Below are 15,589 nucleotides of genomic sequence, written 5' to 3'. Positions count from 1 at the left end.
CGTCGATAGGGTCGTGTATTTCACAACAACGTAAACCGATGGATTTCATTTGATTCAAACCAGAATTTCACCCGGTTCTTAGCCACATATGGTCCGACTGCCGCAAAAAAGACTTACATCTTCTTCATCATTATCACCACAGGAAAACTAGGCTCCGCACATCTGGACGCGTTTCTCCAACCACAATACTAACACACCAGTCAGCTGCATGAATAAAGGGGTACACCCGTCCCTCGTAATAGATACACCGCGTATTGAGTTATTCCGAAACCGCTGCACAGGAGCCATGTCCACTTATCTTTGACCATAGTCGAACAGACTGCACACACGTTCCAACCACAGCTTCGCCTAGATGAGGTTATTCAAGTGCCAAACACCACTCTGACGTGGTAATCAGCATCATAGATGCCTCACCATAATGGTAGCCCTATTCCAATCACAACCAGTAAAACTCTACTTTCAAATGGCGTATTATTGTACTTACTAACGGGATATTTCAACTAGTTTGTGTATCAGATTCTGAACACGTAGCGGGTTAGGTACCAGCGGCTCCAGCGTTCATACAGGGTGGAGTGGATGGGAACAATTTTTTGGCGCGTCCTTGACGAGACGTTGGTACTGGGGATGGGACAACCTGGGCCAAAATACCACGTAGCAGTACAAACGTGCGCGGCCAGCTAAATTAGGTGTTGTGGTTCCTATTTTTGAATCCCGTGTTTGCGTTTATAGCAGACCAGGTAGTTGAGGTAAATACTCGAGGAAGTCATTGGTGAGTGAACGGGCTGAACTGCTTTTATAGTTGTGGCTATATCTAGTTGATTGAAATATCTTTGACAGGTCCCCAGCTTCTAACAGCTCGCTTAAGTAGCAGCCAGCCTTCCCCAACGCATTAGGGATTTTCTACAACCTCAAAAATTTTCAAATTGGCGTCCGTTCGCCAACGCATTTTTCGCTTTGCTGTAAATATAAATAGTCGTTGACTTCGCCCTTTTGTTTTCAATCTCTTTGACTTTAGTTTACACTAATTTTTTTTGATACCCACATATAATAATGAAAGGATTAATTTTAGTCGGTGGATATGGTACTCGTTTGAGACCTTTAACCTTGACCACCCCAAAACCTTTGGTTGAATTTGCCAACAGACCCATGATCTTGCACCAAATTGAAGCTTTGGCCGCTGCTGGTGTCACTGATATCGTTTTGGCTGTTAACTACAAGCCTGAAGTTATGGTTGGTACTTTAAAGAAATATGAGAAAGAATACGGTGTCACCATTGAATTTTCTCTTGAAGAAGAACCAATGGGTACTGCTGGTCCATTGAAGTTGGCTGAAAAGACTTTGAAGAAAGATGATTCTCCATTCTTTGTGTTGAACTCTGACGTCATTTGTGACTACCCATTTAAGGAGTTGGCTGAATTCCACAAAAACCACGGTGGTAAAGGTACTATTGTCGCTACCAAAGTCGATGAACCTTCTAAATACGGGGTTATTGTTCATGACAGAGATACTCCTAACTTGATTGACAGATTTGTTGAAAAGCCAGTCGAATTTGTTGGTAACAGAATTAATGCTGGTTTGTACATCTTGAACCCAGAAGTCATCGATTTGATTGACTTGAAGCCAACTTCTATCGAAAAGGAAACTTTCCCAATCTTGGTTGAAGAGAAACAATTATACTCTTTCGATTTGGAAGGTTACTGGATGGATGTCGGTCAACCAAAGGACTTTTTGTCCGGTACTTGTCTCTACTTGAACTCGTTGTCTAAGAGACAACCAGAAAAGTTATCTAACGAGAAGTTTGTCTACGGAGGAAATGTTTTGATTGACCCAACTGCCAAGATCCACCCATCTGCTTTAATCGGTCCTAATGTCACTATTGGGCCAAATGTAGTTGTTGGTGAGGGTGCCAGAATTCAAAGATCCGTATTATTGGCTAACTCAGTTGTCCATGGCCATGCTTGGGTTAAGTCCACCATTGTTGGATGGAACTCCAGAATCGGTAAATGGGCCAGAACTGAAGGTGTTACTGTCTTGGGTGATGACGTTGAAGTGAAAGAAGGAATCTATGTCAACGGTGCCAAGGTCTTGCCTCACAAGTCTATTAGTTCTAACGTTGAAAAGGAGGCCATTATTATGTAAACCCTTGACATTCCACATACATTTTTTTCCGTACATTAGCTTTTTACAATAAATACATTTTGGATGAACGGTTTAAGTTACTATTTACAAATTCTTGATTCCTTCCACACAACTCTTTCTCAAAGGTTCACTAAGAGGCTTTCTACTGGAAAGATAACTAATGAGTAACAATTTACTCACCAATGGCTCGTTGACCGTTCCCAAGACCTTGATCTCTCCAGTCTTGGTATTTTCGTAAGTGAAGGTTAACTTGCCTTTATCTGTTTGTAACAACAAAATGTGATTTTTAGGTACAGATCCTTTGAATCCTTTGAAAAGAGTTCTCAACTCGTCTAAACCAGCTCCAACAGCAGCATTATTCTTCGATAATGGGTTCGACAAAATCAGCTTAACAAATCCGTCTCTCAAGTGGTTGAAATCAGTGTTTCTGACAGGACAAATACGTACTTTGAAGTCAACACTGTCACATATTTTTGAGATCAATTCGGTTGACTCTTCAACATCTTCTAATTTTTCAAAACCTCTTTCACTGACAATACTTTTGACCTTTGATTTGTCCGAGTCCTTGACGTAAATAGCAGCACCATACACTTTGAAGCCGATGAATGTAACTGATCTCACACCGTGGCCTAACATCAGATAATTGGAGAGCTTCGTAGGAAACGGATCGATACTGTTATCAACCAAAACGGACTTTAAGTTTTCTAAGTATATAGGATTGTATACACTAAGGGCCTGTACACCCACCAAAGCACCGGCAACGCCAGTAAAGACCTTGACATTCGTATTGAAGCTTCTGAATGCCTTGAACATGATTATCAAATCGCCAGTTCCTATTTGTCGCACCGAAAAGAGTTTTCACTTTATTTTAAGCTTTGCAAGAATTGAACCATTCCCTGTTTCTTTCTATTATATGCTACACGTTATTCCACTTCAGTGGTGCTTGTTCATTGGATATTTTTAAGGTGAGGATTGATGGCTTCAGCGTGCGAAATGGAGAGACCACTGGCAAGCTGGCAGTTCCTCATAAGCTTTTCTTTATCCAAAGTCCGGTAGTGGCTGATGAGGTATCCAAGCATTGAATCTCCCGCACCTGTCATGTTGACGATTTCTAAGTTTTCATTCTCTGGAGGAACTGGATAGTAGTCAATGTAGAAGTTTGCGGTTTGAATTTGCGATTTTCTTGCAGCCATAAATATACTCTCTTTTGTTTGGCCAAGTGTCAAAACGCCATGCTTTCCGAGCTTCAATAGGATATTTCTTGCAAATGGAAGGATTCTGAAGCATTTTTGTATTATACCTTCATTGTAGAGCTCTAAAAGCTTACCTTTTAGAATGAATCTTTGGATATCATCGAGTTTCAAAGTGTCTATAACTTCAAACCAATCGTCGTTAAACCTGCCGTTTTGGTCAATTGACTCATAAATAGCGTTCATTTCATTGACTGTGGGGGTAATCAAGTCAACAGGATGGTTCAAGCTTCCAATTTTTCTTGATTTGACCAAAGAGGTTGGCTCTATTATGATTCGACCACTGGATATTTGGACGTGTGCCAATACGTTATTAATAGTCTTCAACGATAGATTGCAGTCCAAAACTACTGTACTAGGCTTGAATGCCTCTATATGTTTGAGGGCATGGTCTGTGAGGTCTTCTTCCACAATTGTCATATCACTGCAAGCAATTATTAGTTCACCATCCAGAGAATGAACAGATGTATAGCTAGCAGTTCTATTATCAACTTCCACGCGTAGTCCTGAAGTATCAATTTGCATATCATTCTGAACCATTTTTCCCATCTGGTCATTTCCAACAGACAGAACAAGTAGAGTTCTACCTCCAGAATAATAACTCGCGAGAGCCACGTTGTGTCCAACTCCCCCAATTGAAGTCATAGTGTCCCCCGGATTTGAATCTTCAAGATGGTGGTTTGGTTCAAGTTTTGAGATTGTGTCTACAGCAACAGATCCGACTACAATAGTATCCACACGGGAATGCAACACTTTTTTGACAGGCTTTTGAAAATCCACCGGAGGAGCTGGCTGGTGAGCTGACATATAATCATCTTTTAGCTGTGGAAACATCAGTATAAATTCATAAACAAAATTTCAATTGGTACTTACGTTAGTCAACTCCAGAGCGATTTTAGTAGCACACTTGATATTATTCAACACAAAGTGCTTGTTCGAGTCAAGGGACTTTCCTTTAGTCATTTCTCCGATCTTCAACAACAAGAATGGTGTAATCTCTTTCCCCTTGATACCCAAGTGTTTTGCTTCTTCGTAGGCATCCTCAATGATCTTGCCTATGACTCCAGAGTCCATGGCAAAATCCAGAGGGGGTGGAATACACACCAAGTTTCCAGACTCCAAGTTCATTAGCCTCTGATGGCGAATGATATCAGCTATCTCACCAAATGACTCAAATGCATTAGGTGACTTTATTCCTGATTTACGAGCGTAGAACCCAGGAATTTCAACGGTGTCAATTGGATCCTTAAACTCGTTATAAGTAGTGACGTACACCCCTTGAGTTTCTAAGTACTCCATAGTGAGTCCAATATCCAAGATAGACTTTGGCCCGGCACATACTACTGTGATTGGGTTTCTTCCCAACTCTACCAAATCGTTGGAAACATCCATGGTGAATTGACCTTCTTTGTGAACTCCTCCAAGACCACCAGTACCAAAAACACTGATCCCAGCCATACATGACAAAATGCTTGTTGAAGCAATTGTGGTAGCACCATATAATTTTTTGGCCATAACATGGCCTATATCACGGCGAGAAACTTTAACAGCCGTTTTGGAATTCTCTGTTAATTCTATCAATTGCAGAGAACTAAGTCCAACGTGCGGCACCCCTTTCAAAAATGCAATGGTTGCCGGCACCCCTCCTTCTTGGCGTACGGCCTTCTCAAACTGTTCGCCTAATGAAAGGTTTTCTGGGTAGGGGAACCCATGAGTGAGAATGGTTGATTCTAGAGATACCACCGGCTTGTTTTGAGCCAAGGCCTGTTGTACTTCTTCGGATACAATCAAAGGAAGCGAACTGCTGGGAGTCTTTGACAATGCTCTAGTCGTAATGTGAGCTAGTTTCTGGTGGTGAATGGTTTTCATCATCAGTTTAGTTGAATCTAATCAACTTCAGAATGCGAATATTTTCTGCAAGAATAACTATGGTGAATATACGATATACCATTGAACCACAGAATAGTTCAGAGATATTTGGGGCGCTTGAAGATACAAGAACTATTCTCAAAACAAATCCCACCTTTAACCTGTTTGCTGTTGCCAGCTATCACTTAAATCCCCATACACCATGGTCTTCTTTACAAATCAGCAAATCACTCTTGCCGTTAATCCAGGCCCATCCAGAGTATGTTTCAGAATTAATTAGGCACTTAAAGCCCATAGAGAAGAACCTGATAGGAGGATTGAATGTGAAGGTGGGTATGGAGGAGGAACACACCGACTTGAGAGTCATATCGGTGGTGTACACATTGATCGAGATGTATCCTCATCATCGCAACTGGAGTATAATAACTGCTCAGATTCTCAATTTAATGGACCACCATTTGGTGGCTGTCAAGGTTATGGCATGCGAGTTACTTCAAAAGGCGGTAGATAAAGGAATAGACTTTAAGTCTACAGGGTTAACTGAACTTTTCATGGATAATTTGAAGATATATCTATCACTTGTTAACAATGAGGGAGAAGAAGTCGACCAATTAATAAGAATCTCGTTTGCATTATTTTTATCCTTAAAGCTGGAGTTTGACGGCTTGGTCGATCTCCTAGGGACAATGGTGCTCTCTTTGGATAAAAAGTTCAATAGAAATGGCGAATCTCATCACTTAAAGGTCGTACTACAAATGCTCTTTGAGCTCACAAACATACTTGGGCCTCAAATACTCGTGGGATTGAATAGGCTCAACTTCATACTCAATCAGATGATCACAAGTCCATATTTACTAGAGACAAGCCCATTGACAGTACAGAAGGTTCTAGAGTTACAATACACCATTCTAAGTGCATTTGATGAGGCAGAGACAGAGGCAAAACAACTTGTTTTTGAGTACAGGTTCGACCTTCTTGCAGCGTGGTCAGTATTGCTGCGTCGCTCAGAGACAAACGTATCGAAGCAAATGGAGAAGTTGGGTGAGATATCTAGAGAGTTGAACTGTGAGTTGGAGATAATCTAGAGTGTCTCTTAAAGCACAACCAGAAGCATAACTTTATAGAAGCGGGAGGTCTCGGCTTTTAGCTTTTGTGTTCACCTTGGCCAGTTATACATAGCATAATAGCATAATATTTATTATTCACGTCTTTGTGAATGCGAAAAATACATCTCACTCCATGAAACTAGAAAAGCTACGAGAATTGTTCAAAGATGTGGATCACTTTGATCCCATAGTCAATGACACCTACCAACGACGAGTTGAAGACAGTATGGACATTATAGACAGATTCCAAGAACAGGCCACTGAGCAGATCGAAAAGCTTCAGAAATCACTAGTGTCCACCCAACCGTACCACATTGAGTTTGCTGAATACGAACGAAAACGAGAGGTTATTGCACGTTATAGAACCTACAATAAAGTGTTGTTCTTCAGTGATAAGTCCGATATCATCAACGAGAGTGCCACCAATACGATTTTGGATGAGTTGGTAACAGATCAAATCAGAAGTCATAACGCGCTCGTGAACGAGAATAAATACCAAACGGAAGCGATAGGACAATTGCAAGCCCAAGAAAGATCCTACCGCGAGCTACTAGAACGCATAGACGAAGTGATATCTACAAAGAAGACGGAACTCTTACTGCTACAGCAGCAGTCACTACATCAAGAAAGTGATATAAAAGACAAAGTGAGACTCCAGTTGGATGCCAAAAGAAAAGAGTGCAAAGACATATTGACACTTCTTCGCACGTCGTTGCACAGAATTATTGTGAAGTATTTCTCCTTTTCTGACGCTGTTGCTGGAACCGAAGAAGTGGAGTGGTTGGCGGAATTTGTAGACTTATTGATTGAAAACTCCACTTCTGGTCAGTATATCGATATTCGAGAATTGGATACCGTGCGCCGAGAGCTAGTGAACAACTTGGTGCTCAGCAATATCATCGAGACAGCTGCACCATCTGACAGTACGTCAGGTGACACCGATGCGGACTTGAAATCCATTTCTACACATCCTCTTGTCAAGCTAAGAGACTTCACATAAGACCAAAACATCTTTTTGTTTCTGGTCTTTTGGTCTATAGGAATTTCTTGAATTAAATATCTTGTTCTCATCTTCTTCAATACGTATAGGCTTAATTCTACACTTGAACTTAGCTGCAAAAAGTTCTGACCCATACACCCATCGGAGTTCTGACAGGGAAATTTTGATCGCGAGAAATTCCTCACGCAGATAAGGCACGCATAGAATCACTATACACATCACTGTTCACATGAGTCAGCCGGCTAGGAAAAGAAACAGAAAAGTTGTTGTTTGTTTAAGTTGTCGGAAACGGAAAAATAAATGCGATAGAAGGAGGCCGTGCACTTCATGTATTAAACTAGGATTACATGATAGTTGTTCCTATGTCGTGGATGAGTTTTCTATTTCTCTGAATCCCGAAGTCTTCTACGGTACTATCTACCTCAAGCAAGATCCTGTCCCTGAGCCGACAGCATTGGCTTCAGTTTTGGTTCTGTCCAATCTTTACCCATTTCAAATACTTGATCCCAAAGACCCCACTGCCACAATAATAAGCCAGTACTGGGCTTACAAATTTGGTATAGAGAAATTTAACCAAACCTTGATTTCACTGTCTTTTATAGGACTCAACTCACTTTCCCGAAAACACTTGGAAATGAATTACAACATGAATAACAGTCTTGATTACTGCGAGGTGGAATCTGGCTTAATAAGCATTTATGAAACAAAGCAAAAAGTGCATCCACAGGCGTTGCAAAGAGGCGTAACATATCACCCGGATCCGCTATTGAGAACATATAGTTTCCTTGAACGATTGAAAAAAGTGGTACCTTCTCAGGCACAATTGATGAAGTACCAAAGCATATTCTTCGCTAAGACTCATATTCTAATACCTATTTTTGATGAGGTCAGTCTTGAAGAGGCTACTAAAAGAATCTTCAATTTAGAGAATGCCACCAAGAATAAGATTGTGGAGGTGACCATAACATCAAAAACAGATTACGCAGTTATTGCCCTGTCACTTTTAATGCTTCGATACACCTACCTTGATTCAATAATCTGCAAGCATTTTGATCCAGATCTTGATGAGCATGTGTGCGTGGAGATAATGGAAGTTGTTGAAGAATGTTTCAATCTTCACGGCATTATTAAACGACCATCACTACCATTGCTTCAAGCACTTCTTCTTTATCATTTCTGTAGGGACATATCACCTGAGATACAAGATTCCTTTTTGGTAGATCAAACCCTCAAGAACCAAATTTTGGAATTATGTTACACTTTAGGCTTGAACAGAGACCCAGAGGTTTATACGATGGAGCATATGGATGCAAAAACCGTTCATTTGCGTAGAAAAATATGGTTTTTTACATATTATTCAATTGCATGCGATTCTATGATGTACTGGAGAGTACTGAAACCTTTGATCTACGACTATGACACAAAGTTCCCCAGGTTCAAAGCTGACTGCATGAATGTCAGAAATGCCACTAATGAGAAGAAAGGTATTGATGGGATGGGGTATGCCAAAATAATCACAAAAGTAGTTAATGAACTGCTTAAACCTGCTCAACGGGTGAACTCTGAATTCAGAGGTGTAACCTTGTATGAATACGCCAATCTGTTGAAGATTTTCTTTTGGAATTACCTGGGATCTTACGAATCTATTCATGATTCCGACGTGTCTGGGAGCTTTACCTTTTTAAAAGTCAGATCCTTCATACTAGGCAGGATGCTTACTGCTCTACTCCAGTTCAGTGCTTACCTCAAACTTGAAGAAGAAGGTAGCCTTGAAGAGTCTAAAGAGTCTTTAATAGGCTGTGTTTTTACAACGTTCGACGAACTAGGTAAAGTAGATGGTGACTCTTTCAAACCCAAAAGTGCTCTCTACCTTGAAATGTTCACCCTGGTCTACAATCCCTGGATTATCAAATTGCTTTATATGATCATTTGCATTTCATTAAGCTTACTCATCAGAATCAAGTATAGTATGTTAACAATGGAGGAACATGGAAAAGACAATGATATATTGTACCTTCGAATGAAGCAGTGGTTCAGAATGATTAAGGTGGTAATGCTTAAAAGAGTCAAAAGCTTGATCAGTTTCAGTAAGGAATATGCTATGGCCAACATGTTGGTAAAGATTACATTGAAAAATTTGAACCTGACATTGGGAGTAGGGAAGACTCTCCCAGTGGATTCGGAGAAGGCCAAGCGTTGCCGGCTCAAACTATGTTTAGCCGATGTAGAACGAATGATGAGTAGTTTCCAACCTCCAGAAGTCATGCATGAAGCTGACTATTTAGCTAATTTGGATGTATTTACAGTATCTGACATACTCAAGTCCGATTGTGATTGTGACAGTGATCTGAAATTGGCTGTTTTCATCAAGTACGATAAACTTTGGATAGCGAGGACCCTCATTGACATGTATTATGACGAAGAATACGTAAAACACGAAGGAGAAGCTCCAAATGATCTTTTTAACTTCGATTTAACCCCACTGCAAGAGGTATAACGTTTGAGAGAAATATATAGACACAGTTGAATTGAATTAAGTTTATACCTGTACATATGATAATATTAGAAATGATTGCTGAACAGTTACTGCTTTTTGGTATCAAGAATCTCGTTGACTGTTTGTACATCACTGTCGCCTTCGGATTCTTTTTGAGCTTGCTCATCGATTTCAACGCTTTCTCCCAATTGAGAAACATCGAAACCGTTGTCAACCAAGTAGTTGAGGAAGTCATCATCTTCCTTGTTAATGGCATCCTGACCAACAGGTGGGACAAAGAAAAGCGCCAAAATACAAGAAATGACACAGAAACCAGAAGAAATGAAAATTGGGGTCTTAACACCGTCAGTGTGGGAAATGATAACAGGGAACACCCAGGTACCAACGAAAGCACCGATTTTACCCCAAGCAGCAGCAATCCCATAATACTCTCCTCTAATGGCAGTGGCTGAAGTTTTGGATGCCAATAAACCAATGTTATCACCAGGACCAACTTCTCCCAAAGCAGAGAAAATTCCGAAAACCACAATAAAGGCAGCAATATGCTTGGCTAAAGAATCATAACAACCAGCCATGATGAACCCGACAACAGCTTGTAATCCCACTCCGATAGCCAATGTCAACCTGGGACCAAAGTAATCAGCCATCAAACCACCCAAAAATGAACCTGGGATGTAGAATAAGTTAAATACAACGTTCCAACCAAACGTCTTGTACAAGTCAGCATTCCCATCAGCGTCAGTAGGGATGATTTGAGCAAAAATATAACTGGAATAGGTACCAAATGAGTAGACAGAGAAGTTGTACAAGAACCAGATAAAGGAAACAATGAACAATCTGAACCAGTAGAATTTGGCAATCAAGAGGAATGGAACTTTCTTGACCCGTTTAATGTTCATTTTCTTGAACGCATCGGAGTCTGCTACTTTCAATCTCATAAAAAACAAAGCAAGAGGAGGGAAGACCCCCAAACCCAAGGTCAATCTCCAGACTGCTGTCAAGTGACGAGTTGAAAAGATCCATAACAACACCAAAGGTACAAAAGCAGAAACCACAAATCCAAAATCAATCATGAAATCGGTGAACCACACAAAGTATCTGTTTCTATGACCAGAAGGCAATTGGTTGGCAAACTCAGAAGCGATCACAGAAGACGTGGGGTATTCAGCACCAATAGCAATACCTAAGAAAAATCTGAAAGTGGTCAATGCGGCAAAAAGACCACCAGGAGACCCATGAGCTCCCCAAGTACCAACGGCTGTCAACAAGGTGAAGAAAATCAACATGACGTTGGCAACTAACATACCTCCTTTTCTGTGGATATGATCAGAAACATACCCAAAACCTAATTGTCCGAGAACGATACCCACAAAGGCAATGGACGAGACGTTAGAAATAGCATTGGACTCAGAATAGGCTGTTCCATAAATTCTGGACAAAATGGTAGACACGGTGGAAATGGAATTATTCACATAACCTTCAGAGAATAAACCGGCACCAGCACAAAAGGCTGGCCATAAATTTTTCATCTTAACCTTACGCACATAATTGGGATCTTCTTCCTCTTTTATTTGGGATGGTGTCTTCCTATTGAAGGTAATCTCGTTATCCAAGTGTTGGATCCAGCCAGTCGATAACTGTTTAAACGATTTTGGAAGATCTCTAGTCGCCATGTTAAAGAGAAAATTTCAGTTACAGTTTTGGTCAGAATGGGGAACTGGCATCAATTTGTAGGTTGGGGCATTCAAGCTTTATCGCTATCAGGAACATTTAGCCACGTCTTTTGGGTATGGCACGTCCGCCTCATGCCTCAATTAGGACAATCATTTCCTGTAGCATAGGGCTTTTTGCCGTGCGTAATAAAACGTGTGCTAATAAACATACCGTGTTAGGCTCCGGTACCCCGGTCATTTATATCCAACAATAGCCTATGCATCGTACTATTTGCCGCAGCATCTCGTTAACCATACTGGTGCTCCCACCATCACCCTATCAAATTTCACTCCTTGGCTTCAATTTTCTGCATGCGCACCGATCGACTTACAAGTTAGACTGCGAGAACGTTGATTGGTGTAGCAACGTTGATAGGAAACGAGGTTTTCTACATGGGGAAGTACTGGGGAATTTTAGTTTCTAATTCTTATTGCATTTTCGTTTCAATGGAAAAACTTATTCAGCCAATAATTGTTAAAATAAAAGCAAGTGCCTATGTACCTTTAGTTCAATTAGGCAGGTCTTACCCACCTGTCATACATGGTGGGATGAGTAAGGCTTGGTTCAATTCAAGTACCTCTTACAGGGCTCACAACTGCATACATGTCAAGCAATCGTTCGGCGTTTTCCTTCCTCGTTTCTCCGTCTAGTTTGTGGAATGGGGAGTGGTAAGCGCCGTGCGCTCATATCCCCAAAGCAGGACCAAATCCGATCCTACCAGAGATGTACGGTAAATAACTTTACACCACTGTTAAATTAGAGGTTGTCTTAATTGGCAAATTAAGGATTGGCGGAATAGTTAAGACTATTTTATACATTGACTACAGGAGTTGAATTGCCGCCTAGAGCTTAATATCTCTCTACTGTTGAATTGTAATTAGAGCTTTTCGATTGGGTTTAGTTCAGATATGAATGGTGAAAAATAGAGCCCTCGGGTGCTTATTGCCACATTTAGCAAAAATATCCTGTTAGACCGTAGTCACATGATTATTCCTTAAAGCTTCTTTCGTTTCCTTCTTCTTTCTTCCGTTCTTCTTCTTTCTTCCGTTCTTCTTCTTTCTTCCGTTCTTCTTCTTTCTTCCGTTCTTCTTCTTTCTTCCGCTCTTCTTCTTTCTTCCGTTCTTCTCATTTCTCAACTTCCCCTCCCCTTCCCCTTCTCTCCTTTCTTCGTTGTCTCTGTGCAAATGTTTCAGTACCGAAGTCATCAAGAATGAAGCATACAACGATTCCTGTGCCAGGATAAATCATTCTAGGCATGCAGTCGAGATCATCACTCAGAGATAACCACATTTCCGCTCACACCTGGGAAAATAATATATACAAGTCCCTTAATTGTCACTTGGAGTAGCTGTTAGATTGCTTGAGGGCTTTGGTCATGAATATGAGTGGTGCTATGAGTGTACCAAATTCAACGGACACTGGCTTAGTAGTTTCAATCTCTCATAGTATCAGGTCGACCGGATTTAACTGATTCTAATAGACGCGCCTTGCATTGACAGCACCAAGGGCCCGTGAACTACCAAAGTGGTGGCCTTGGCGCCAATTTTAGTAGGCAAGGCTATATATCTGTTCAGACACGCCGGAGGTTTATCGCAGTCGCATTTCTCATCACCTGTCGGATTCTCACTGTTCCGCTTCAACCCGTTCCTAATTAACCTTTCTCAACCATGGTTGCAAACTCCACAAACATAAGCAAGAAACTCTTCCGGACGCAGAAGCTCATCACTGCCGGCATTCTTGCTGTTTTGATTGTGTTTTTAGTCATTTTATCTGTGTCGTCCCACGAGCATTTGAAGAATACTGAGTTATTCAAGCAAACAAATGAAAAGTTAAAGAGCTACTACAGTGATATCAAAGACAATGTTGGCAAGCCTGAAGATGTCTTGGAAACTGAGGCACAAATTCCCGACCAAGTGCAAGAGAAACTCCATCCTGGTGATGGTGAAGGTGCTGCCAAACAGTTGAATGAAGAAATGAATGCTTTGATTGGTGAAAAGGAAAAGGATTAGGAAAGTCAGATTCCCTAGCTACACCTTGCTGGGCAAGTTTTCGACGTGTATTTAAGTAATGTACACACTATATGCGTATTTGGGGTTATAAACCCTTCCAGATGTTCTTCTCGAAATGGTCGCCTCTGGGCTTTTCTCTGAACAACCCGACCATAATGAGCTCATTGCAAGTCAGCAAGAACCAAGAGTAGATCAACTTTTCCCACTCTTTATCATCCTCAGCGCAGTTATCTAGGATTTGTGTGAGCCGAGAAGAAGCTTCCTTACCGATACTTTCCTTCAATTCCTTGATCACCTTGTCTTTGTTGAGTGATTGCTTGAAAGCCATGAAGAATTCATAGTGGTTGACGGTAGATGGAGCTTCTACTAGTAAATTGAAAAGTTTCGGCATTACTAGCTCCGAATTTCCAGATCCTGAACATCGTGTGAGCTCATTATCCAAATATGGAGCTGAATCAGTCATGTTCTGTTCTAAAATTCTCCTCATATTTGGTCTTAATAGCTGAAGCACCAAGTTATCATAGTTTTCTTCCAATTTAGGAAGCTGGCCACACTGATGGAACGAAATGATAAACACTTCGTTGAAAACAGTGTTGGTTGTAAAATTATTGCTGATCTTGTATTTATTGGCCTTGCTCAATTTGGAATTATGGAACCGGTCCAGGAGAATAAGATTGTATAATTCAAACTTATCAGTATTCGGGCTCAAATGTTGGATTTCTTCGATTGTAGCTCCTATCAGTGATTGGAACAGCACAAACTGGTCCTTGACATTATTGAATGTTTTCATCAAGTAATGGTCATCGGTTAATAACATCTTGATCTCGGACTTCTCGCAGAGTCCCTGCTTATGCTTTTGGAGAAGCAATTCAATGTACTTCTTGAAAGACGGTAAATGCCTGAGCATCTTCACATCTTTCTCCTGTACTGTATCTACTGCAAGTCTTGAAAAGGGATTCTGATAGAAATGGGCCATTACACTCATCTTAAACGCATTTATCAATGCGTGGATCGAATTATTACCGGTATGAAATCTAGCCAATATAATGGTCATAAGCTGATCATCCAACACTAGCTTACCCCGAATCACCACTGCATACAATATGTCTCTGAATAGCTGTTCGTTGGTGACAGTTCTAAACTTATAAGTGTCAAGCAACAAACGGAACTCGGTAGTTATGTTACTCGAAACCCACTGCTGGATGTTATTTGTTCCAGTACCTATGAGTATTTTTATAGGCACTTTCTTGCCGTAGTTATAAATGTTCTGGATGAACTGATTAAATATTTGTGGATCTATAGTGTCACCTTGTTCAATGACAATAACCAATGTCACGTTTTTGTTTTTGTCCTGAGAGACCCACTCCTCGAGGACATCCAAATTGTAGTTGAGTTTGTTTTGTGGCATATCCTCCACATCTTCTTCATCGTTCTGCTCATCTTCTTGATTGTTTTCTTCTTGGTTATTTTCGTCTTCCTCATTGTTGTCGTCTTCATCACTTTGTTTTTCTTCTTCTTCTTCCTCTTCTAATTGTTTAACAAGGATCCGAAGAAACATTTTGATACTGGTAAATCCCAGCTTATTGTTCAAAATTACCAACTTCACAGGTTCATTTTTAGTCATTCCATAGAAATCGTGCAATATTCTGCTCGCGTTCGTAGTCAATGGTAAAAACCCAACTGGCAATTTATGCATGGGTTTGATCAACAAGTTGGATGCAGTGGGAAGTAAGGGCGGAGTTCGTACGAACCGAAGCAAGTCTTCGAACAATTCGTTATTGGTGTTTTGGAGGATGTTTTCTATTACTCTCGATACGTTATCCATCTGGGTCTTGAAAAGTGCAAATCGAGTATCGACTTCCAGTACCGTTTCCAGACCAGCGTTGAGCCGACAGAACGGAACATCGCCATTTATACTACAGTCCTTGGGCTCAAGAAAGTAGAAGGCTTTCTGGTGATTAGGATCCAAATCATCCAACCGTCGCTTCATGATATATTGGTGGTAG

General features: G+C 40.8%; 10 protein-coding genes across 10 annotated transcripts; 5 read left to right on the top strand and 5 right to left on the bottom strand. All coding sequences in view use genetic code 12, as the record gives it.

The window, feature by feature from the left end:
* Positions 1-1,050: 1,050 nt before the first annotated feature.
* Positions 1,051-2,139, top strand: MPG1 (mannose-1-phosphate guanyltransferase; the record flags this gene model as incomplete). Its single annotated transcript, XM_006689536.1, has 1 exon — positions 1,051-2,139. The coding sequence occupies one exon, from the start codon at positions 1,051-1,053 to the stop codon at positions 2,137-2,139; it is 1,089 nt and encodes a 362-aa protein (XP_006689599.1).
* Positions 2,140-2,223: 84 nt separating this feature from the next.
* Positions 2,224-2,952, bottom strand: AIM18 (Altered inheritance of mitochondria protein 18 mitochondrial; the record flags this gene model as incomplete). The annotated part of the gene is made up of 1 exon (XM_006689538.1): positions 2,224-2,952. The coding sequence occupies one exon, from the start codon at positions 2,950-2,952 to the stop codon at positions 2,224-2,226; it is 729 nt and encodes a 242-aa protein (XP_006689601.1).
* Positions 2,953-3,086: 134 nt separating this feature from the next.
* Positions 3,087-5,258, bottom strand: PSN45_001851 (uncharacterized protein; the record flags this gene model as incomplete). The annotated part of the gene is made up of 4 exons (XM_066157748.1): positions 3,087-3,655; positions 3,746-3,813; positions 4,195-4,211; positions 4,263-5,258. The coding sequence occupies 4 exons, from the start codon at positions 5,256-5,258 to the stop codon at positions 3,087-3,089; spliced, it is 1,650 nt and encodes a 549-aa protein (XP_066013845.1).
* Positions 5,259-5,317: 59 nt separating this feature from the next.
* Positions 5,318-6,343, top strand: PSN45_001850 (uncharacterized protein; the record flags this gene model as incomplete). Its single annotated transcript, XM_066157747.1, has 1 exon — positions 5,318-6,343. One exon carries the CDS (start codon positions 5,318-5,320, stop codon positions 6,341-6,343), a length of 1,026 nt encoding a protein of 341 aa, XP_066013844.1.
* A 154-nt stretch (positions 6,344-6,497) lies between these two features.
* Positions 6,498-7,364, top strand: PSN45_001849 (uncharacterized protein; the record flags this gene model as incomplete). The annotated part of the gene is made up of 1 exon (XM_006689541.2): positions 6,498-7,364. The coding sequence occupies one exon, from the start codon at positions 6,498-6,500 to the stop codon at positions 7,362-7,364; it is 867 nt and encodes a 288-aa protein (XP_006689604.1).
* A 646-nt stretch (positions 7,365-8,010) lies between these two features.
* Positions 8,011-9,861, top strand: PSN45_001848 (uncharacterized protein; the record flags this gene model as incomplete). Its single annotated transcript, XM_066157746.1, has 2 exons — positions 8,011-8,360; positions 8,547-9,861. 2 exons carry the CDS (start codon positions 8,011-8,013, stop codon positions 9,859-9,861), a joined length of 1,665 nt encoding a protein of 554 aa, XP_066013843.1.
* Positions 9,862-9,947: 86 nt separating this feature from the next.
* GIT2 (glycerophosphoinositol permease) lies at positions 9,948-11,534 on the bottom strand (the record flags this gene model as incomplete). The annotated part of the gene is made up of 1 exon (XM_006689543.2): positions 9,948-11,534. One exon carries the CDS (start codon positions 11,532-11,534, stop codon positions 9,948-9,950), a length of 1,587 nt encoding a protein of 528 aa, XP_006689606.1.
* A 1,008-nt stretch (positions 11,535-12,542) lies between these two features.
* Positions 12,543-12,951, bottom strand: PSN45_001846 (uncharacterized protein; the record flags this gene model as incomplete). Its single annotated transcript, XM_066157745.1, has 2 exons — positions 12,543-12,750; positions 12,914-12,951. 2 exons carry the CDS (start codon positions 12,949-12,951, stop codon positions 12,543-12,545), a joined length of 246 nt encoding a protein of 81 aa, XP_066013842.1.
* Positions 12,952-13,241: 290 nt separating this feature from the next.
* PSN45_001845 (uncharacterized protein) lies at positions 13,242-13,583 on the top strand (the record flags this gene model as incomplete). Its single annotated transcript, XM_006689546.1, has 1 exon — positions 13,242-13,583. The coding sequence occupies one exon, from the start codon at positions 13,242-13,244 to the stop codon at positions 13,581-13,583; it is 342 nt and encodes a 113-aa protein (XP_006689609.1).
* An 85-nt stretch (positions 13,584-13,668) lies between these two features.
* Positions 13,669-15,573, bottom strand: ORC3 (Origin recognition complex subunit 3; the record flags this gene model as incomplete). The annotated part of the gene is made up of 1 exon (XM_006689545.2): positions 13,669-15,573. One exon carries the CDS (start codon positions 15,571-15,573, stop codon positions 13,669-13,671), a length of 1,905 nt encoding a protein of 634 aa, XP_006689608.2.
* Between the last annotated feature and the right edge of the window lie 16 nt (positions 15,574-15,589).

Source organism: Yamadazyma tenuis, chromosome 2 (genome assembly GCF_029203305.1).
Source record: "Yamadazyma tenuis chromosome 2, complete sequence".
Lineage (NCBI taxonomy): Eukaryota > Fungi > Ascomycota > Pichiomycetes > Serinales > Debaryomycetaceae > Yamadazyma > Yamadazyma tenuis.
This window is presented reverse-complemented; position numbering and strand designations above follow the sequence as displayed.